The 22,042-nt window shown below is 54.0% G+C and overlaps 1 protein-coding gene across 1 annotated transcript; it reads right to left on the reverse strand.

The window, feature by feature from the left end:
- Positions 1-1,268: 1,268 nt before the first annotated feature.
- UBL4B (ubiquitin-like 4B) lies at positions 1,269-2,874 on the reverse strand. The gene has a single exon (XM_010830883.1). It carries the CDS (start codon positions 2,687-2,689, stop codon positions 2,192-2,194), a length of 498 nt encoding a protein of 165 aa, XP_010829185.1. The 5' UTR covers positions 2,690-2,874; the 3' UTR covers positions 1,269-2,191.
- Between the last annotated feature and the right edge of the window lie 19,168 nt (positions 2,875-22,042).

A 22,042-nucleotide genomic window follows, 5' to 3' on the forward strand; every position in this document is an offset into this window, starting at 1 on the left:
TCCATTAGGGGACAAACCCCACAGTGGGAAATGCAGCATTGAATAAAATATCCCTGGGAGAGAGAACAGAGGCAAGTTCTTGCTCAGTTCCACGAGGCAGTGCATTCTCCCCTGGGCTCAGCTTTGTGGGGAGGGCTGGGAGCAGGGCCCCCCGGGAAGGGTGGAGTCAGAAGTGGGAGACCATCACAGGCACTCCAGAGCAGAACAACTCTCCTTCCTCCCATGTGGGGCCTGGAGTCCCTCCCCGCAGCGCTGGGGACTACCAGCCGAGGTGGCTGCTCCCGGCCAGCCCCGACACTCCCACTAGCCAGAGAGACAACAAAGCCGTCCCCCATCCCCTTGTGCCAGCTCCTCTTGGCAAAAGGAATAAAACGGCCCACTTATTTTTATCACTCACAGATTTCCCAGGAAATGGGCTATTAGTTCCCCTAATATAAAGATAATAGGCTTGTCCCCCTCCATACGTGGCACAGCCCAGCATGAACATACTTGAAGCTCCATCAGAAGGTCTCTCCTGCAGAGGATGGGGTACCTGGGAGCAGGACCTAGAGAGGAGCCATAAGCTGGGGTTCCCCCACCCCCTGATGGCAGAGACACAGTTTCAGGAGTCTCTCCCTGCCCTGTAGCTGATCCCACCCTACTCTCAATTGTAATCTTCAACACCTATGGGGTAAGTAAACACTACTATAAAACACCCCAACAAATAGGATGTGGGGGCCCCATAAGCCAAGGACAGGATGCTTCCCAGGGACCTGTGTATGCCTGTGTGTGCTAAGTCTCTCCAGTCGTGTCCAGCTCTTTGTGACCCCATGGACTGTAGCCCACCAGGCTCCTCTGTCCATGGGATTCTCCAGGCAAGAATACTGGAGTGGGTTGCCAAACCCTCCTCCAAAGGATCTTCCTGACGCAGAGGTTGAACTTGTGTCTCTTATGTCTCCTGCACTGGCAGGCAGGTTCTTTACCACTAACGCCACTTGGGAAGCCTTGGAACTTGGGTGCCTCCAGTTCCTTTCTAGATTGTGCTTCATCCATTTCCCGTCCTCTCCACAGACCCACTGTGATAACAGCACCGCCAGGACTTCAGAGCACCAGGCTCTCAGTGAGTGCCCTGCCCTCTCACACATGGGCTGTGGGAGCTCCTCAGCCCTTGGTGAGGGCCTTCTCACACCAGAACAGAGAAAGGGGCCTGGCTTTTCTATAGTCTGTGAGGACTGCGCCCTGCAAGGTGGTGGCTGGCACCTGGGCATGTAGTCACACGGGCTGCAGTCTGGTTTTATGTTGCTGCTTTACTTGTCACACGTATGACCTCTCCACCAAAGCTGCACGCTCTGTGAGAGCAAGGGCCCTGACTGGTACTCTCTTTGCTCCCAGGAAGCCTGGGCAGTGATGGGCAGGAAATGGGGGCTCAGTGAGCCCCAGTGATTGATGAGATTTGGGGCAGGGCACAGGGGGCGCGGCCCTGTGCTGCTCACGCTGACCACGGTGAGTGTGCAACGATGCAAACTGCCTTTCAGCCTAAGCCTCGGCTTCCTGCTCTCCCGCGTGTGTGTGTGTGTCCCTGAGAACACCAGACCTGCACACAGAAGCCCTCCCCAACTCCTACCTCTGCTGCCTCTGCCCCTTACGCTGTGGAAGCACGAGCAGGCAGAAAGTAGGGACAGCCTCTCTCAGAGGGCAAGTGCCAGCTGCCAGGCACTCCTTTCCCCTTGGCCATCGGAGGTCTGGGGGTGGGCGCCATGGCCTGGGGATGGAAGAAATGAACTCACATTATCTGTCTTTCTGCCCCCAAGGAGAAAGACAGTCTGTCTACAGACACGGAGACTCTGAGCCAGGAGGTGTGCTGATAGCCTGGGCTGTTGCTGGACAAGCAGGGGCAAAGCCGCCCAGCCCAGGAGGAGCTGCTCCCCCAGAGGGGCAGAGGGTGGGGGCAGCCTGTGACCACCCCTTTTGGGCTGTCTGTGGAGCGACCAGAGCCGCTTCTAGTGATGGGGAGGGAATCCCTCTGGGTTTCAGAGGGGAACCCACAGGCCCAAGAGAGGAGAAAAAGGCCCAAAATCCCTCCAGTTGCTCTGAAATTTCAAAAAGGGGTAAAGATGCATCTATGTCAGCAAGAACTTGTGGGGAGTCACTGGGGAAAACTTAAGGATGAGGCGGGGTGAATTTGAGTGTGCAAACAAGCAGGATGGCTGGTTTACTGAACAGCCTCCTTTTCCTCTTCCTTATTGGGACTCAGAACCTCAGGCTCCCTCTCCCCAGTGGGCTGTGCGAGTGGCTCCTTGGTCAGGAGGTACCGCGCCAGCTGCTCCAGGTCCCCCAGGCTTATCCTCTGCAGGCACTCCTCGTGCTCCCGCCTCAGCAGCTGCAGCATTGCCTCAGTGTCCTGGGGCCCAAAGTGTTTGGCCAGGACCTGGCCCAGGTGGTGCCACAGGGGCTGGGGCAGGCGGGTGTCCTCAGGCGCCGGCTTCTCCAGGGGCCGCACGACCACGCTGATGGAGGCGTTGGGCCCAATGCGGTAGTCGGAGAGCCGCTTGTCATCTGCCAGCAGCTGGCCGCGGAAGAGCAGGTGCTGCTGCTCCTCCGGCACATGCAGCCGCTCGGACACCAGCTTCTTCAGCATGGCCACTCTCTCCTGTCCTGACACCTTCAGGCTACATCTCCGGCCCAGGAGCAGCTTGACTGTGAGGAACATCGGGCTGCCGGCAGATTCAGGAGGGATCCATGCTCTGGCGGCTGCCCTGAGGGTGAAGGGGTTCTGTAGGAGAAGGTTTATGTGTGTGGTTTCTCCTTATCAACGGAGGGCAGTGGTCCCAGGAGGCCGAGGGCCAGGCCCAAGAGGACAGCCATTGGCTGATGCATGGTGATGTCACAATGCTGCTTATCAGAGGGCTCATTTCCAGAGTGGGACTTTAGGGAAATGAGAAGGGGCATTTGGGACACAGAACATTCCTTCCTCCTTTAGAGGAGAAATGAGAAGAGGAAAAAAGGAGGGTTGGGAAAGTGAACGTAGGACTAGGAGAAAGGAGAGCAGGAGGGTGTGACAGGAGGGCCCAAAGGACAGGGCGGCAGAAGGAAACACACCCATGTTGCCTCATTCAGCACTATTTCATGCCCTTTCTGCCGGGACCCATCCCCAAGGAGAGATCATATCATGATAGATATTTTCTGCTTTAATTTATCAAGGGTCCTCCTTCTGTCACACACTTGACACGCCCTCTTGGATTGGGTTTCCCAGACACAGAGACAGGGATTCTCAAGCACATACATAGTTGGGAGGTAACCCCAGGATGCTCCTGTAAGCAGGAGCGAGAAAGCGAGACAGATAAGGGTGGGCAGTCCACACTGCATCAGTGAGCAGATGGCCTCTGTGGTCAACTAGGAGCTCTTAGCCCCAGCGGGCACCTTGGGAGGCCGCATGGAATACACTAGCCGTGCGTCGGGGAAGTAAAGAAGCTGAATCCGTGCCTTTGGTCTTTGGGGTGCTAACTTGGTACCTGTGGTCTTAATGTGTGCAGAGCCAGCTCCAGTGACCAAAGAAGACCCTCCTTAGGCAGAGACTTGCAGGAGCTGGCAGTAACTTTAACTCTCTCCACTTCCATCTCACCCCCATCCCCTACGTACAAATAATTCTCTCTTGGCGCAGTTAAAGCCCACTCAACCAAAAGAATGAGACTACCTGAGGAAGGCGCCAGGACACAGAAGTCACTGTAAAACCTGGCAATGGAGGCTAGCTGCTCCCACCCCAGGGTCAGACCACCTGGGATGATACACTCTCCTCTCATGGGTTTGAGACAAGATAAAGCCCTAGAACCTAAAAAAATCCCTCGTGACCTTTGAATTCCAGAGCCAGCTAACCCCACCCAGGGCCCAGCCCCTTTTGCAGAAATTAATCTGCTGGAACCCATCTTAAGCAACTGTGAGTGCCGAGGGGCTCAGGCTGGGCCGCCGGCAGCATCTGCTGCAAGGCCCGACCTTAGTGAATCCTCCCGGCCTCTGGGGCAGGTACTGTCCTACCCTCCACCTGCCAGAGGAGATGGTGGGGCTGCCTACTGTCACTGCCAGCAGGCAGCACACAAGTTTGGCCTCCTGCGACATCTGCTCGGTGCCCTGTGTGCCCGAGGGTGCCCGGGGCTCCGAGGCCAGTAAGGAAGGAACATGCTGGGGCCTCTGGTGTCAGCAACTTCTGTGGTCTCAGTAGTTTTCTGCTCAACTTGAAGGTCCCCTGGGCTGAGCCCTGTGAATGTGCTAACACATTTAAGTCCATGAGGAAGGCAATGGGCGCACTCTGGAAATGAGTGAGCGTGGAGGCCTGGCTGACGTCCCGCAGCTGGTGGGGAATATTGTCAGGGGTGCACTCACTTCTCCGCGACACTTTGTGCTCCACGGCTGCTCCCGGCAAGAACCTGTTATTTCCTCTCCTCCCCTCTTCTTCCCCCTTTCCTTCCTCTCCCTGGGGCCTGGGCTACACTTGATTGAGACTGTTGCCAACAGCCCTGGACTTTCCAGACCTCACCCTTCCACAGCACTGGGCTGATTCTCTACCCAGGTTGCGCCTGCCTCCACCCCCTCCTCTGACTCTGGCAGCCTTGGACGGCAGAAGAAAACATCCACGAATGCCACAGACTCAGCTGCCTTCTTTCTTCCTCCAAACCCTTGTTCTCACCTCCAGCAGGTGACCAAATTCTAGTCCATCAAGAAACTAAGCTAAAGAGTCAGGAATCTCACCCCAAGAATGAATGGCCCTGAGGGAGCAGGACTGGAAGGAAGAGACGCACTATGAATTCTGAGCCACCGGCTGGAAGAAAGTGAGGGTCTGAACTGGGCTCGGATTGGTGGAGATGCAAAGGAGGGGCAGATTTTGGATTTTGTTCCGAGGAAGAACAGAAATAATAAGAGGGCTCCTGTGGTCGGGAGAGGAGAGGAGGAAGGAGGTGGGGAAGGGGCAGCTGACTGGGCGGCACTCTTGAGTGACACCATCTGGTTTCACCCTTTTGCTTTTGGAATCAAACCTAGCTCCTCAGCCTGGCATCCAAGGGCATCATGACCTGTCTCTGCTTCCCCTCAGGCTTCCTCATTTGGCATCCTCCACTCCAGCCACACCCACCAGCCTTTTCCTCTACTTAACCTGTTTCATTAGAATGCTTCAGCTCATCCTTCTAAATGCTGGTTAAAACCCACTTCCTCCATGAAGCCTTCCCTACTTTCCCCAGTCCTAGGTGAAGGTAATCCCACCTGCCTCTGTGCAGCCATTACCCTCCTTGAACATTACTTGTGTTGATGTACCTATACAGATCTGTGTCTCCCTCACTGACTCTCAGTGGCAGAGAATGGGTCTCATCTGTTTTTGTAACCCTGCTTCCAGCACACAAAGACTGGTACACAGAAGGCCTCACATGCACGTTTGTTGAAAGAAGATGATAAATTTCAACATGCTGAGCCGTGCAGGCAGATGCAGGGTCCAGAACAGCAGGCTGTGGAAGTGAATGAACCTGCTTGTAGCCTCTCCATCTCCCCCAGAGAAATGAAAATTCAAAATTACATAAAAAAATAAGTCAGAAAGTGTTTGCAGTCTTTACCAAAGGATCTTCTACAGTATTCTTTAAACAGCCACCTCCCTTGGTGCATTTGGAATAGGATAGAAATTGCAGATGTTCATACAGTGCGTGGGGGCCCCGTGGACTCCATGATGGCAGGACGTCTGTCTTGCTGAGGGAGCTGAGGATGGATGAGGTTTCTCCTCGGCTGTCTGAGAGTTCCCAGCCTCTGGAAGGAAGGACCCTGTGATGGACAAACCATGAGATGGACAAGGTTGTGGTGGGGGGAGCTACTGTGAAAAATGCCCAGAGCAGAGCTAACCTAGAAAGGCCTCCTAGGGGCAAGGTTTAAGTCGTCTTCTGCTGGAGATGGAAGGAAAGTGAAACGGGGAGGGGAGTGGCCTGCAATCTCTCTCCCAGGCTATGGAATTTATGAGGAAAGAGTAGGGGCCCGAGTCCTGGGCTTGGAGGAAGAAAAGAACCAGCTACCTGCCTCAGCCAGACCTCCTAGACTTGCCCCAGCCACTGGGGAAGAAAGGTTGGCCCTGGGCTTCTAGAAACAGGTGAGACCACAGCTCAGACTCTGGCTCCTCAAAGCTAGTGGCCACTTGCAGACCGGCACCTCTGTGACCAAGGCTTCAAGGGCCAGAGCTGCTGGGTCACATAAATCCACTTCCTGATCTAGAGAGTCCCAGTGTGCTAGGGGGCCATGACAGAAGCCTTAGAATTAGTATGTCCCCATTAGGAGAGATGGTCACCACTGACCCCTGCCTCTGTGATGGAGCCCCCATTGCCCTCCCCAGCGAGGGTAATGGAGGAACCTTGTTGGGCCCTCAAATCATATTTGGAGCTTGGAAATTTCATAATTTTTTCCCAGGCGATTGCTTGTCTTCATTATGCAATTAGCATGAGAAAATGCAGTTGTGTAATCAGAGCAGGCAATCAGACAACGATTGCCATAATTAGGGAGGAAGATTAGTGGGAATGAGTGGGTTTTGTGACTTGAGGGAAAGGAACAAATGTGTACAGAGAGAACGCTGGTCAGTGGTGGGTCCCAGCCCCTCTGACAAACAACTTTAAGTGCAATCGTGTCACAGGAAAACCAGCATAAAGTCTTTAGGAGAGGAGGAGGGGGAGGAAGAACACCTGGGTGCCTGGAGCCCTTGGTGTAGGACTCTGGGACATTGGCACACAAGGGCTTGAACTCTGTAGGATAAAAGCCAAGGGTCCAGTGGCCAGCCTGGGGCCACCTGGAGCAGCCTGCTCCTTGAATCTCATTTGCTTCCTCTAATGCCTCCCCTCCCTTGTGAAGGTCTCAAGAGACAGGTCATGCCCCCAGGACCCTACACAGTGCCTGACCCATAAAGACATTGTGTATTTATAAAAACTTGGAAATGTGAGCTGTTACCCCCAACTGTCAGGGGAAGACTCCATTGCATGAAGCAACATGCCCACGTGTGATACCCCACAAATGGGCTAAGCCCTCTTGCTGGCACAGGTAGGCAGCCCAGCAGCCTCTGCAGACCCGGCAGGCCAAGGGCATGAAGGGGCCAGGAGATGCTGGTTGACAGCTGGCAGTGGCGGTGCCCTGAGCTTTGGCTAATCTACAACCACTGACTATGGCTGCTCAAAAGGCTCATGAGCAAGGGACATTATGCCTCTACCCACCTCACTCTCCGGGTAAGTTATCAAGTTATTATTACACTTTAGAAATGTCAGGCTGGCCTTCCAGGGGAGGTGGGGCAGGGGGGATGGGATGCTAGCTGGAGGGGGACTGAGAGATACTGAGAAACGGGGGGATGGAGACAAAGCAAGCAGAAGGAAGGCAGGTGGAACCACAGAAACAGTGGAGAGAGGAGGGGGTGGAGAGCGCACAGGCTGAGCACAGACCATGCTCAGAAAGAAGAGGAGTCCAGAGGGATAAGAGGAGTGAGGGGCAGGCAGAGGAGTCGTGCAGAGGCGGCAGGGAGAAGGGACGAAAGGACATTTGTGCCAGGAAAGGAAGGAGGGGGAGAAGGAGAAATAGGAAGGAATTGTTACTGCAAAAAAAGGACAGTGAATACCTCTGCAGGCCTCCCTGCTGAGAATAGTGTCCCTCTTCCCCTCGCCTTACAGTCTGGAAATGGTTCACAGGAAAAACTAGCAGAGAAAGTGGAGTTCAGACGTGGAGAGCCTGAAGTCCTGGTTCCAGCAGCCCCTGCCTCCTCCATGCCAGGCAGCCCCACCTTCAGCACTTCCTGAGCACACACGCAGCGCTCTGCGAGGCCCGCAGGGGAGAGAGCTGACCAGCAGGCAGGCAGAACACAGGCCAGTCCCCAGACACAGCCCCCCGTTGAACCTGCCCTCAGGCCACCACTGTGGAGTCTGTGCCACTGCCTGTAGCAGTGATCAGGGAACCCCTGCCCCTTGAGGAGGGGTCTCCCAGAGCTGCTAGGGCCAGGCTAGTGAGGGCTGGCCTGGGACCAAGCAGGCAGCTCTTTAGGTGGCCCTGGCCTTGAGTGCTCTCCAGGATGCCTGGCACGCAGGTGTTCAGTAGGTAAATGAGGCCCGTCATCCATCCCTCATCTGCTGGCTGGCACTGGCTGTTTCAGCAGCTGTACCCAAGTGGTCTGTGGCTGCTCCAGTGGGGACCCAAAGCTCCCTGACATGGTTTTAGGGGCCAAGGTTGAGGCAGATAGGCCCAAGCCTGGGCAGGCAGGGAGAGGGAGCTGGAGCAGATGGAGGGCAGGGGATCACAGCGGGCCTTGGGAGCCCAGGGATGTGGCTGCAGATTCTATGGGCTGCCAAGCCTCTCTCCAGGCCTCTGTCCTTGCACCCTACAACTTAGGTCCTGCCTTACACTGCTGGCCTGCCGCCCTGGAGATGTCACACTGGCTGGGAGCCTCTCAGAAGCCCAGTGCAGTGCATACATCATGCCACTCAGACTCACACCTTCTGGAAACCCTTGTGGGGCTGCAGCCTACTGTGACCACTAGATGTCACTGGTGACCTCCCTGGCCAGCTCCAGCAGTCCTAACCAACCAGACCTAGGGCCTCCACCCTCTCTGGGCCTGGGCACACAGTCCTGGGACAGGGTCCAGAGCCTCATGTGGAGATGAGCCCTGTCCTCCTGCAGATGGCAGTCACCCCCACCACCCTCAGGGGTCATGCTCTGGGCCGCCGTGCTCCAGGCACAGACATCGGTGCTCACCCTGAGCAGGGCACTGTGCCAGGTGCTGAGGGAAGGAGAGAGGATAGGAAGACATGTCCCTGTGTGGAGGATGCACACACAGAAACCTGTCATTTTAGCACTGGGCATAAACGTGACCATGGAGAGGAAGGAACTCCCAACTCCACCAGGAGGGAGGTCTAGGTCAGAGAAGCTTCATCCAGGAGGGTGCTTGGTGTGTCTGACAGGGGAGCAGGAGCTTGACTGAGAGCCCGGCAGGCACAAGCCCGTGTGTAAGAGTGTGGGACTCAGTCTAGCTGGAGTGGGTAGGGGTGGGGTGGGCAGGGGGCGAGAGATGGGGCAGGATAACTGGGCAGGGGCCAGTCACCTTCACGCAAGAATTCTTGACTGCAGCCAAAACTGAATTATCCACGTCACACCCTAAATCCTTGCAGTGCATGTAGGCGCCCCATAGGAGCAGCCCTCAGCTATTGCTCACTCTTATACACACACACACACACACACACACTGCCAACCTAAGCTGGGGTCCGCAAAGGGCTTTCTTTCCCACACCGTCTCTGCTCTACCAGGGCTGTAGGAACGCCCAGCCAGCACTGCTGCTGAGCGGGTGTTCCCTCCTTCCCAGGCCCTTCCCTGGTGAAGACCCCGTCCATCATGTGGCTGGTGGCCCGTCATCTCAGTTGGGGGTGCTTCCACCATGAGCCACACCGGGCGTCCTCTCAGCCCATCTGCACCCTTGGCTGTGTGGTTTTGGATGATAAAAGACAGCTTCAGGCTGTAGCCATGGTACCTGACGCTCATTTAAACATACTAAATGTGCTCTGAACTTCAGAGGGGTGCATTACAAAGCCTCAGAAATCAGCAAAATGACTCATCGGAGATGGAGCCATCATCGGGTCCTGGGACTGAGAGTGGCGGGGGTGGAGGGGGTCAGCTGCTTGGAGCCAGGGCTGGTTATTCATGCTGCATCCACGCCTGCGTTCCACAAACATTCCTCACACACTAAATCTGTGCCAGACGTCTGCGCTAGACAGTGGGGAGGAACTCTGAGCTGCCAATTTACCCAGAGCAAGAGGTGGGGCTCAGGCTGGACTCAGACTTGGCAGGTGGGGCAACTAGAAGGGCAGGTGAGATGGGGAGAAGCTGTGTTCTTCTGTCCTAGAAAAAGGACAGATACGAGGCTTTGGGGAGAAAGCTCAGGCAGAAAAAAATGTCCGTCAGGGCAGCATGCAGGGGCTAACCATGAAAAGCCTTGTCCCAGGCCAATGTTAAAGTCCTCTGGGAGGCTGTGGGCAGCACCCAGTCAGATGGTGTCAGAGGCCTGGGGCGGGGTTGTTGTTGCTTAGTGGCTAAGCTGTGTCTGACTGTTTGTGACCCCATGGACTATAGCCCGCCAGGCTCCTCTCTCCATGGGATTTCCCAGGCAAGAATACTGGAGCGGGTTGCCATTTCCTCCTCCAGGGGATCTTCCCGACCCAGGGATCAAATCCACATCTCCTGAATTGCAGGTGGACTCTTTGCCGCTGAGCCACCAGGGAAGCCCTTAGATCGGGGTAGGGGAGAATGTGTGGGGCCCAGTAGGAATCTGCCTTCCTCATCTGGGATCAGGGAGTAGGGAAAGCTACAGGGTCCTGGCGGCTGAGGTGGGGGCTGATATGCGAGGCCAGGTACGGTGTTATGGGGCAGATTGTGGTTCCACTAAGACTGATGCTCTGTAACCCATCATGTGTCTTCCAGTTCCTGAGCCCATTCCCCCCTTAGCTTCCTAAAACAAAACAATTATAGTCTTGGCTGTAACAATAGAAAAAAAAGATTTCTTCACATCTAAGCCAGATTAAGTGGAGAAGCAAAAGGGCTCCAGGATCAGGAGGAATGGTGGCAGCTACAGAGACCTGGCTGAGGGACAGAGGGGTCCCAGAGGGCCTAGCATCGGTGGATAGATACCCGCCTGGGAACAGCTTTGATTAATCTTCCCTCCCTCTAGGGATGACAGTTCCTTTGAAGATCTGTGTCATCAATCAGAGTGGCAGGAACCCTCTACTATGCAGCAAAGATCAAACATGATGTGTTAAAAGTGAAGACAGAGGAGGTGCCCACAGAGTGCTGCCCTGAACCCCGTCTGCTCTTCCTGGTTTCGTGAGTCTGCCATGGGGTCGGGGTGGAGAAATCTGTAGGCATCTTTAAAGATGCTGCTGCCGCACCCATTCTGCAGGACCAAAGGGGCCCTTTGTTGCTCCTGGGGAGATGCCAAGGCTGGTCCTCCAACAGGGAAGTTTGTGCCACCCTCTCAGCCTGGCTATTGACCTGAGGATGCTCAGGCCAGCCCTTAGTTGAGATTCTTGCCCACCTGCCCCTTCTCTGAGTTGAGTTATAGGCAGGCTCTTGCCAGGGAAGATGGCATATAACCACCCATGTGACTGTTGCTCCAAAGATGCTGGGACCAAAATGGAGGTCCAGAGAGAAAAGATGAAAGAAAGCTGGAAACAGACCAGATGAGCCTGGGCTTGGGGGAACCAAATGACTCGGCAGGCAGGCCTCTGTCAGGAAGAGAGGTGCTAAGCTACAGCTGACAAAGCAGCTGGTCAACTTGGATTTGATTTGGGCTTGGATGACCCCGAGGAGTTTCAACTGGCAGGTGGGGCACTAGGCTGGGCAGACTGCTGATCCTGTAGTGGTGACTTCTTGCTCCTCTAGCTGACAGCACTAACCACATGCAGCTGGTCATTAGAAGAGGTGGGAGCCAAAAGCAAGAGGGAAAATTTCTAATCCAGCCCACAGCTGGTTGGATGTTCCAGGGAACAGCATGGGGTATATCAACCAATGGAAGAACGTGGGCCCAATCAGGGGCTGCCTCACCTCCTAGGAGATGATCAGAACTCAGTCAGCCTGGGTATCGAAAGCCAAGAGACCAGCTGCTGGACTGGCAGCCTGAACTCCCAGATGATAGCCTTCCCGAGGTCACCAACAAGGGCTCAAGAGCTTCTCAGCTGTAAAAATACCATGTTGGACATTAAGTTCATTCACTAACAAGTGCTCCTGGGGCTCCTAGACAAGTCAACTCATTATTCTCACTCACAGGGACCTGATTAAGAGTTAAGTGTCTCGAATGGCAGGGTTAGGGTTAGGGCAGGGGCTCTTTGTCTTGAAGAGAACTAGAGAATACCCAGGGGGCCATGAGCAAGCTGTCAGACCTGTGCTTCCCTTGACCTCTCCAAAATACTGCCCCCCATTGACACTCAGTATATTAATAGCCATGTATTCCCGCTTAGCAGAACTCTGTACCTCAGATTCAATAACTGAATCTGAAAACTGGCATTTTCAGTTGGTCTGGACACAAGGTGCTTCAAAGAGGCCTGGGAAGCAGGGGGCAGTAGCCGGGAGATGGAAGAGTCAGGCTGATTGGAAGCTGAGAGCTGGTCTTTCAGCCCAAGAGCTGGTCTTGTGGCCCTAACTCTGGACACTGGCTTGCAGATGCCCATCAGATACTGGTGTCTATAGGAGTAGTGTGTCTGCAGTGACAGCCCGGGACCAGGAAGCAGGGTGTGGGAGCCAAGAGGAGAAGAGGAAGCCTCCAGCCTGGAGAGTTGTGGGGAAATGGAATTGAAACCCTGGCTTCTGACCAAGTTTATGTGCTGGAGATCTGTCTTCAGCCCTGAGACCCTCTGGCCCCTTGGCTGAGCAAAGACAGACAGCAAAGACAGCAAAGACAGCAAATCAGGCTGGGTTCTTTGCCAGACAGAAACCAGTGGCCCAAGAATGGGGTCTGGTGGGAATCTCATGGGTTGGCACAGAGGCTCTTCTCCCCTCAGTTGCTTCAGAGGTCACAGAGTGGTCAGCGCAGGAATCTCCTGAGCTGTCCAAAACCACAGAGCATCCTCTCTAGCTCATGACTGAGGAGAAGGGTAAAAAGGGATCTTGGTGCAGAAGAATTTAGGGTAACAATTAGGGGGAAATTTTCTGACGTAAAGCTGGTATGCTGCTTTCTGTAAACTTTTAGCAATAAAGAGAATGTGCATGAGTGCATGCTAAGTCACTTCAGTCATGTCCGACTCTTTGGGACCCTATGGATTTTGCAACCCTATGGACTGTAGACAGGCCCCTCTGTCCATGGGATTCTCCAGGCAAGAATACCAGAGTGGGTTGCCATGCCAGCCTCCAGGAGATCTTCCCGACCCAGGGATCGAACCTGCGTCTCTTACGTCTCCTGCACTGGCAGGCAGGTTCTTTACCACTAGCGTCACCCAGAAAGCCCAATAAAGAGAAAAAGCCTTGTTTAATTGAACCAGTTAGCCAGAAGCAGGAGGATGGGCAAAATGACCTTGACACACAGATGCTTTTCACAAGCCTTAGTGGTAAACTCAAGCAGGGGTGCCTAGACAGAGAGAACCCCGAGCTCTCAGTCCACCAGGCCTCACACTAATGCTGCAGGAAGAGGACAGCTGAGGTGTAACCCTCCTGTTCTGCTCAACAGAAGAGGTGATGAGATGGCCCTACTGTGGCCTAGCGTGGGGACCCCAGGGTGGTAGAATCACAGATTGCCAGAGGAAAGGGAACTCAAAGAGCAAGACCTGCTACTCCCAACAAGAAACTGGGGCCAGAGAGGTAGCTTGCTGCTTTCAGCCCTCTTCTGGAGGGTCTCCACGCCTGTGGACCCCTGGGAGAATGCCTTCCAGGAGAAGAGCCGGTGCCTAGCCTGAGGAAGTGAGGGGGCACAGCCATGGGGAGCCGGGTGTGGGGAATGGTCCCCATGACCCTAGCCAACCTTCTGGGCCCCAGATGAAGAGTGCATCGCTGGTTCCCCTTGGAGGGGAGTAGTCAGTCACCCCGTAAAAGTTTATTTTTATACATGTCTGATCTATTTCACATCCGCTCAGATATTTTGACACATATACAGGAAATGTAACTCTCTCCCATATGGCAGTGTGTGTTTGGCCAGACCTGGGGAAACTCAATAGGGTCACAGAGGAGCAGAGGGGAGCTGCAGCGTCAGGGAAGAATGCCAGAGGCCTGAGGCCACAATGGGCACCTGGGGCCAGCAGGCTGGGGACAGGGGTCAGAGCGAGGTCAATGCAGAAATCCCCCTGCCTGTGTACAGGGCCCCAGGGTCTCACACCCAGGAGGCTGAGAATGCTGTGGCTGCTGCTCCCCAGGAGGGATGAAGTGATCCAGGAGAGGGCAGCTAGAGCAAGGGGATGGGGCTGTTAGAAAAACAAAGACAAGTTAGGCCTGAGGGCCAAAAGCTGAGACTCCTCAGACATCAGCAGAGGAGTGGGGCTCTTCTCCCCACTCCCACGTGCTGGCATCTGAGCACAAGCACAGGGGGACACCCACAGCTCCAGTGAAACAAAGGGAGGGGTAAGGCACTCGGCTGGGTGCTACCCACCTGGACCTTCCCTGAGTCAACGAACTCCTGTGGGCCTCCATTTCCTCATAAGCAAATCAGGGTTGATATTACTTAGCTGGGAGGTTGGGAGGATGAAAGGGGAGAATGCACATATTGTTTCTCAAATGGGTCTGATACAGGAGAAGAGGTTGGCATTTGCTAGTTCTCTGTTCTGAACTATAAAATGGGGAGGATGCTGGTGTCTCCCTTGCAGAAAAGTGGGAGGTTGAAATGGGACAATACAGGACGATGTGAGTGAATCACCAGGCACAATGCCTGGCTCCAGGGGTGTGCTTTCCAGGTGGCACAGTGGTGAAGAATCTGCCTTCCAATGCAGGAGACACAGAAGAGGTGGGTTAGATCCCTGGGTTGGGAAGATCCTCTGGAATAGGAACGGTAACCCACTCCAGTATTCTTGCCTGGAGAATCCCATGGACAGAGGAGCCTGGCAGGCTGCAGTCCATGGAATCACAAAGAGTCAGACATAACTGAGCACACACATGCACAGCGGTGGGTTCTTGGTTCTTCAGAACACGCTGGGTCTTCACATGATGCTGGCAGGCCCCATGTGGGTGTGAGCACAGCATGCTCTGGAAGAACTCAGAGGGGCACCTCGCCCCTCCACACGGGTCAGAGAGGGTCCTTTTCAGCTCTCGCAGAGAGGAAAGTAAACTCATTTTTTCATGACGGATGGTAGCCAGAATAGCACACTAACTTTATTGGTCTTTTCCCTTTTTATTTTTTGAAGTTTAAATTCATTGACATAGCATTCCTACAGGGTGTCCCATGGAGGCATGTTGATGGACAGGCATCAGTAACTCACAGAGTCGAGATTGGAGCAGATGCAGGCTCTCTCCCCGTGATCCCTTAATGCTGGCATCAGACACAGGGCACGGTGAGACTGGTGATGGCACAATCTCTCCAAACAAAGCCATTTGGACTCTCCTACTCCTATGTGCTTGAACACCACACGGGTAGCCTGGCCTCTGCCTGTTTCCAGGGACTCCTTCCCCACAGCTATGGGCGCCGCTGGCCTGGAATACGTCCCTGCCTTGGTCATCACTGCCCCAGCGAGCTGGTTCAGGATCTCAAAGGGCCAAGGAGGAGCCTCGAAGTCCCTGCTTGGTAAATAGAGTGTGACAGCCAAGAAGTCGCGAAGCCCTCCCCTTCCTCCTTTCTCCTCTGGGACCCAGAAGGTTGAAGCTCGAAAAGCCCAGGGAGTGTCAGTAGGTGGAGGCTGCACTTGGCCTCACCTCACCCCACTCCCCCACCCACCTCCCTGTAAATCCTGGCGACACAACAGGAAGGCCCTTTAACTAGCACATAAAAGTGCTTTGGGCTTTCAAAGGCCTGCTCTGCATTTATGGGGAGCCCGAGGCTTTTACGGGCCATTTCTAGTCCCCCTCCCCCTGACCTACTGATACATTGTGGTTTCTAGCTGTGGTGTGGGGAATTATCACAGCCCAGGCCTAGTGACCAATGGGGCAGGGAAGGAGAACGAGGGAGCCTTGCACCAGGGAGGCAAGGGTATCTCAGCAAGGCCCAGCCGGTCACCCAGCCTCCATGGGCCAGGCAGTCTTCTGAGGTGACCCTCTGACTGGCCCCTCTATCCTTTAATAGGGCTCAGAATAAGGCCTCACCAAGTTGGTGCTGACGGACTGACTGATCTAAAGCCAGAGTAACCATGGATCAGCCTCAGAAGGGGCTCAGCAAATGCTCCTGAAGGGCAGGGAGGGTCTTGTCCTAAGAGATATTCAGCCTGTTCTGGAGCTAGCCAGGCAGGTGAGCCAGTCAGACTAGTGTTCAAACAATGGATTTTTTTCTTATTTATTTTTAATTGAAGAATAATTACAACATTGTGTTGGTTTCTGCCATACATCAACATGGATCAGCCATAGGTAAACATATGTCCCTTCCCTCGTGAGCCTCCCTCCCACCTCCCACCCCATCCTACCCCTTGAGGTTGTCACAGAGGCCTGGTTTGAGGTCCCTGAGTCATACAGCAAATTCCCACTGGCTATCTGTTTTACATATGTTAGTGTATATCAAACAATGGATTTTGAAGATCTTGTTTGGCCCTGAAAGACTGAGCCTATAGGCTTGTAAGGATGTGGCACGGTGGGTGTGGGGGGTTGCAGATTGTTAAGCATCTCTCCAATGTAGAGCTGGAACTTCATCCCAGAAGCCTCGCAGGAGCGTTTTTCCCACCTGGGCCTCTGATCCTCCTTAGTACAGAGAATGCTCTGGCTCTGAGTGTGTGGGCAGTGGGAATAGGGCAGGGGGTGTGGTCCCCAGCTTGGGAGATGTGAAGGCTGGTGGAAAGGAAGAAGCGGCCAGAGTCTCCACCTGCTCCCATCTTCTCCTGCCTCCAGGCTCCCAAAGTAGACCCCAAGACCCCTCACTGAGGTCTGCCAGGAACCCCGCTCCATCCTGCTCACTGCCCCTCCCTTCTTGATTGTCTTCTCTATCAAGCTCCTTCTCTGCTCTTTTCTTTTTTTTGTTTTTCCTCTCCCTTCTCATTCTCTCCTCTTCCTCTTCATTAGTCTCCCTCCAATTCTCATGCTGTGGACCATTTCACTTTGTTTTTACCTTTTCTTTCTCCTCTTTCCATCTTTATTTGATTTAACCATCTTCCTCCCTCCTCTCTTGTACCAGAGTGTCTCTTAAGGTCTCATTTAACAATGAGATCACATAATTTTTTAAGATTCCATAAACATAGGCCATGCACAGTGCCAGGGGCTTCCATGGTTATCATTATGTTTAAACCTCACCATCACCCTCTGAGGTTGAGGCTGCTCGCATTTTACAGGTGCAAAACTGAGGCACACAGAACAGGCATGATTGCCTAGGACCACACAGCTATCAGATGATGGACCCAGGATTACCTCCAGCTGCCTTCGCAAACAACAACAATCAAGATTTCTTATAGTAGTGGCATATAGTATGGCTCCAGAATATAGTACTGCTGCTGCTGCTGCTGCTAAGTCACTTCAGTCGTGTCCAACTCTGTGCGACCCCAGAGGTAGCAGCCCACCAGGGGCCCCCATCCCTGGGATTCCAGTACATGCCAAAGAGAGATCGTATATGTAGTGCAGTTTACAATACAGGGCCAGACACTGTTCTTAGTGTTTGTGTTCTCAGCTCACACTCCTATGAGGCGGGTACTGCTGCTTCTACCCTCATTTTACAGACGATGAAACTGAAGTGTAAGAGATGAAGTAACTTGCCACACTATAACAGGTAGGTGGCAGGGGAAGGTTCAAGCCCAGGCCTCTGGACTGTATACAGCATCACTGGGCCCTCCCTTCTCTCCATGTTCTGCGGCAGGCAGTCCTTTCATTGGGAATTTCCGGGTGATGGAGGCATCACTTCTGGCTCAGACAGTAAGAGTCCTCGGGGGCCTATGGGCCAAACCTACCAAGGGAAGGTGTCCACAGCACATGTCTGGGGTTGTGTGTCCTAAGGAACACCAAGGCCAAGTGCTAAGCACGGATGTCACTGGCAGGGCTTGGCTGAGACAAGAGGATCCTGTCTTATTTCCAGACTAGAGAGAATAAAGGCCTCTATTTGGAGCCCCTGCCCCCCAGCTGGCTCCTCTGCTCCCGGAAGGGCCTCTCATTCCCCTCCTGGGAGGGCCTGGAGAGCGTGTCCTTCCTCCTGACCTGCTCAGGGAGGGGCTCTGCTAAGGTCAGGCAGCACCCCACTTGGGCCCATGGCCGCCCCAGCCGCTGCAGAGTTCTTGGCGGGCACCTGGTCTGGTTCTCCTGGCACGGCGAGGAATGTGCTTCTGTCATCCTATCCTCCCTCCCCAACCCTAACCCAGCGCAGAATTGGATTAAGAACAAAAATATGAGCTGTGTTTGTTTTAATCAGCTTCAAGACATGGGGGCTTTTAAAGGGAAGGAGAGCAGGCCGGAGCTGGCCCCGGGGCAGGCAGGCTGGGCGGTGATGCCATCCCAGGGTCAGGAGCACGCAGAGCCATGAGTGCATCTGCAGGTCAGATCCTGGGGCAGATAAGGGCTGAGAAGGAAAGGACCTGGGGGGCCAGGGGGCTGGAGGAAGGATGAAAAGGATAGGAAGGAGGGAGGGAAAGACAGGGTTTTCCCTAAGCCTGCAGAGGGCCAGCAGCCAGCAGTCCCATCAAGTCCCTCTTGCTGGCATGACAAGAGGCAGGAGGGGAGGATGCTGTGAGGCTGGGGGAAGCCCCTGGAGCCCAGAAGAGCCAACAGAGAATCATTTTTTGGCTCCTCTTGGCCTTTGGAATGAGGGATAATGGAAAGGAGTCGAGGAAGAGTCAACTGCAGTCTCCACCACCCGATGGCAGGAAGAGCCCCTGCCTGGGGTCACCACAGAATCCAAGCAAGGGTATCTGGGCTGGAGCTGGCACCAGAGGGGACAGGTGCTGACAGTGAGTCAACCACACAGAACCCAGGGGCAATTGCGAGGTGTCAGGGTCATGTTGAGGGAATCAAGGCCTGAAGGAGCAAAAGGCTGGGAAAACAATGATCTCCCTGGGTAGATCTCAGGTTACATGAAGACCTGGGGGCCATGGGGTATGGGGAAGGGTTCTGAAGAGGGAGCCAGAGGGTGCTCTGGGATCTTGGAGCAACTGCTTTTTAAAAAGCCCCTGTGGCCATACGACTGTATACTTGCTATACGAGAGGTTATCTTTACATGTGCCCTGTGAGCCAAGGAAAGCTGCCCAGAGAGATTCAGGGACTAGTCCAAGGTCACACAGCCAAGAAGAGAAGTTGGTACAATGACCTCAGGCTCAGGTTTTCTGGCCAGTGCTCGAACCTCCATGGATGGGACAGCCTTGGCTAATTCTCAGATCAAAGCCTCCAGATGGAAACGATAACGTCAGACAGCTGAGGACAGAGCTCCCAGAGGCGTTCCCCAGAACTCTCCTATTCCCCAGCCTCTGGGCATCAGGAGAAAGGCCTGGACTGGGTCCGTCCATGTGCCAATCACACTCCAACACTGTGGGCCATCCTCGCCCAGAGGATGTCTGAGCTAATCCCCAGGTCCCCTTAGATCAAAACATGAGCTCCTCGGGACAGAACCAGGTCTTCTAATTCAGGTTCACAGATGGGTTTCGGTCCATGATGACACTTTTGCCAGTCAGAGGTGAAAGTGAAAAATCAATAATCCTTATATGGTAACATTTGAACTTCCCTGGTAGCTCAGTAGTAAAGAACCCACCTGCTAATACAGGAGACATGAGTTCGATTCCTGGGTGGAGAAGATCCCCTGGAGAAGGAAATGGCAACCCACTCCAGTATTCTTGCCTGGGGAATCCCATGTTCAAAGGAAACCTGGCGGGCTCAGTCCATGCGGTCGCAAAAGATTTGGACACAACTTAGCAACTAAAAACAATAAAATATGGTAACATTTAGTCAGCTTTTAAATTTGAAATATCGTTCCTGTTCTGATTTTAAATGTTCTTTCTTTCTTGTTACAAAACATGATGAAAGTAGGACTTCTGGAAAACCTGTTTTTGGGAAAATTATAATTGTCAAACCTATGTCCATCCCCTTAATTTTTAATTGGTCCATAAAATCCACAAGTTTGAGAACAACTGTAATATTTCATTTGGAGACATTCTTACCTAACCTGAGGCACAGGCTTCCCAGGTGGCACTAGTGGTAAAGAATGCACCCGCCAATGCAGGAGATGCAAGAGATGCGGGTTCAATCCCTGGGTTGGGGAGATCCCCTGGAGGAGGAAATGGCAACCCACTCCAATATTCTTGCCTGGAAAATTCCATGGACAGAAGACCCTGGTGGGCAACAGTCCATGGCTGCAAAGAGTCGGACATGACTGAGCATGTGCACACACACACACTGAGGCGCAGTGCAGAGCTCTGCACACGACAAGCACTCGGTACTTGTGGAACAGGGGACGTCTTACAGGCCAGGCCAGCAGGGACTTGGATGTGGAGACCTGGGCTGTAGATTCTCCGATGACTGGGGAGGCCTGAGCAAATTCCTGCCATTTTCAGCCTCAGTTTCCTCTTCTGGAGGAAGAGACAGGAGGAGACAGGACTTTCAGGCAAACTCTAAGATGAATCCCAGGGGCAACATTCCACGGCTCCCAGAAAAGAGACCCACCAGCCTCAAGCACTGAGTCTGCAGCTATGCCCCAGGCAGAAGACTGACAGGGGTGCAGGGGGCTCTTGAACAGATGGCCCATGTGAAAGAAGTTCTAGTAACAACAACAGAGATCTGATGGCCCTGAGAAAAGAGCTTAACTGGACAGTAGCCAAGACTGAGGCCCAAAGCAAATGAATGCCCATTGGCCCATTGGCCCAGGCCTCTGGTTGCATCTCCCAGCCCTCCCAGGCTGGGATCAGGGTCAGAGCTGCCCTTTCATTGTGAGTCTCGCCACCCTTCTGTAGGTCGAGTGGATCCAGTCCAAAGCAGCCAAACTGGACTTTCCCCTGCTCTGTGCCAAAGGCAGGGGATGCACACATTATTCAGGAAAATGTGCATACACTAGGGCCACATTAGTCAAATTTCAAATAGAAGTATTCCTCTATTCATGAGGAGGGCATGGCAACCCACTCCAGTATTCTTGCCTGAAGAACCCCCATGGACAGAGGAGCCTGGCAGGCTACAGTCCATAGGGTTACCAAGAGTCAGACAGGAATGAAGCGACTTAGCACGCACACACGTGTAAGTACCCCAGTGTGTTAAGTGGCAATTGGACTAAACAAAATATGAGCAGCCTCCACTCTCAGGGACCAGTCCTTGGCAAATACCCTACTGACCCGAGGGGGATACAGATGGGAGGAGACCCAGTCTTCCCATAACGAGCATTCTGGACCACAGAAAAAGTGGGTGTCATGCACAGACCCAGCAGCAAAGTAAAAGCAGGGGCAGAAGGCATGAACTGTTGGCCGTCAATGGGATCTGGAATGAAGCCATCTCTCTGCATGCTGGAGCGAGATCAAAAAGAGCGTGTGCTGATTCAGAGCCGGGCACTGGTACCCCCAGGCACTGTCTTCAGTGTGTGGGTGACTTTTTAGCTTTGGTCCAGCTGTGAAGAGGAAAGAGGTATCTTTGCCCGGGTCCTCGGGTGCAGGCGGAGTGGGCACAGCTGTCCGCACTAAGTATGGAAGGAACAGGGACCATGGGGGCAGGGTGATCACAACCCTTCCACCCCCTCGGGCAGCTTAGCTCTGCACAGTCTCAGCCCCATTCCCCAGACACCAAGGGACACCCGCTGCTGACACCATGGCATTGGGTTTCCCTTGGGCCGGCTCAGGCTACTGTCACCAGGTCTGCCAGGAAATTGCTGCTGACACTCAGGGAAGGGCCCGGGGAGTGGGGAGGCCAGGGATTGTGAAGTCGGTGAGTTCTGAGAAGGCACTAGAAGGGGCTGGAGCAGGGGAGACAGCTCTGGTTCTGAGTCTCCATCCCACTCCTGCCCCTTCTGGGCCGCTGTAGAAGGCCAGGGAACCTGGCAGCTTGTGGCTAACCTGGCCACGTGGAGTGCCATGGAGGGGAAGAACAGGACTCCCCCCATACCCCCAAACCCGATGCTATACAACTCTGCCCCTTAGAATCCCTCCAGGAGGAATGCCATGCCTGCCCCATCCCCATCTGGCCATGTGCCCAGTACACTGAAGGGCCCACCACATGCTTTAATCTGGATAAAGCAATCATGTTCCTTCATTGTGAGTCCTACTAGGTCCCAGGCGGTTCGCCGTGCAGCCTCGCCTGTGCCTGTACACCATCTCTTTCTCACTCTCTCGCCTGGGCTTACTAAAATAAAAATATGCAGTGGCTCCCAGGTGCTCCTGAGTATTTCAAAAGTTTGGGAAGAAAATGGGAACAAGGCCAGGGGTAAATGGCAGAAGGCGAAGGGACCTTCAGACTGGGAACTGGGACCCTCCAACTGTCACTGCCCCTTCTGTTCTCTGACAGGATGTATGTGCACATGTGTGAGCATGTGCAT

This window comes from Bison bison, unplaced genomic scaffold (genome assembly GCF_000754665.1).
Source record: "Bison bison bison isolate TAMUID 2011002044 unplaced genomic scaffold, Bison_UMD1.0 scf7180017864519, whole genome shotgun sequence".
Taxonomy (NCBI): domain Eukaryota; kingdom Metazoa; phylum Chordata; class Mammalia; order Artiodactyla; family Bovidae; genus Bison; species Bison bison.

Excerpts from the sequence above, each read along its gene's own strand:
- UBL4B (XM_010830883.1), bottom strand. The coding sequence starts at position 2,689 with ATGTTCCTCACAGTCAAGCTGCTCCTGGGCCGGAGATGTAGCCTGAAG.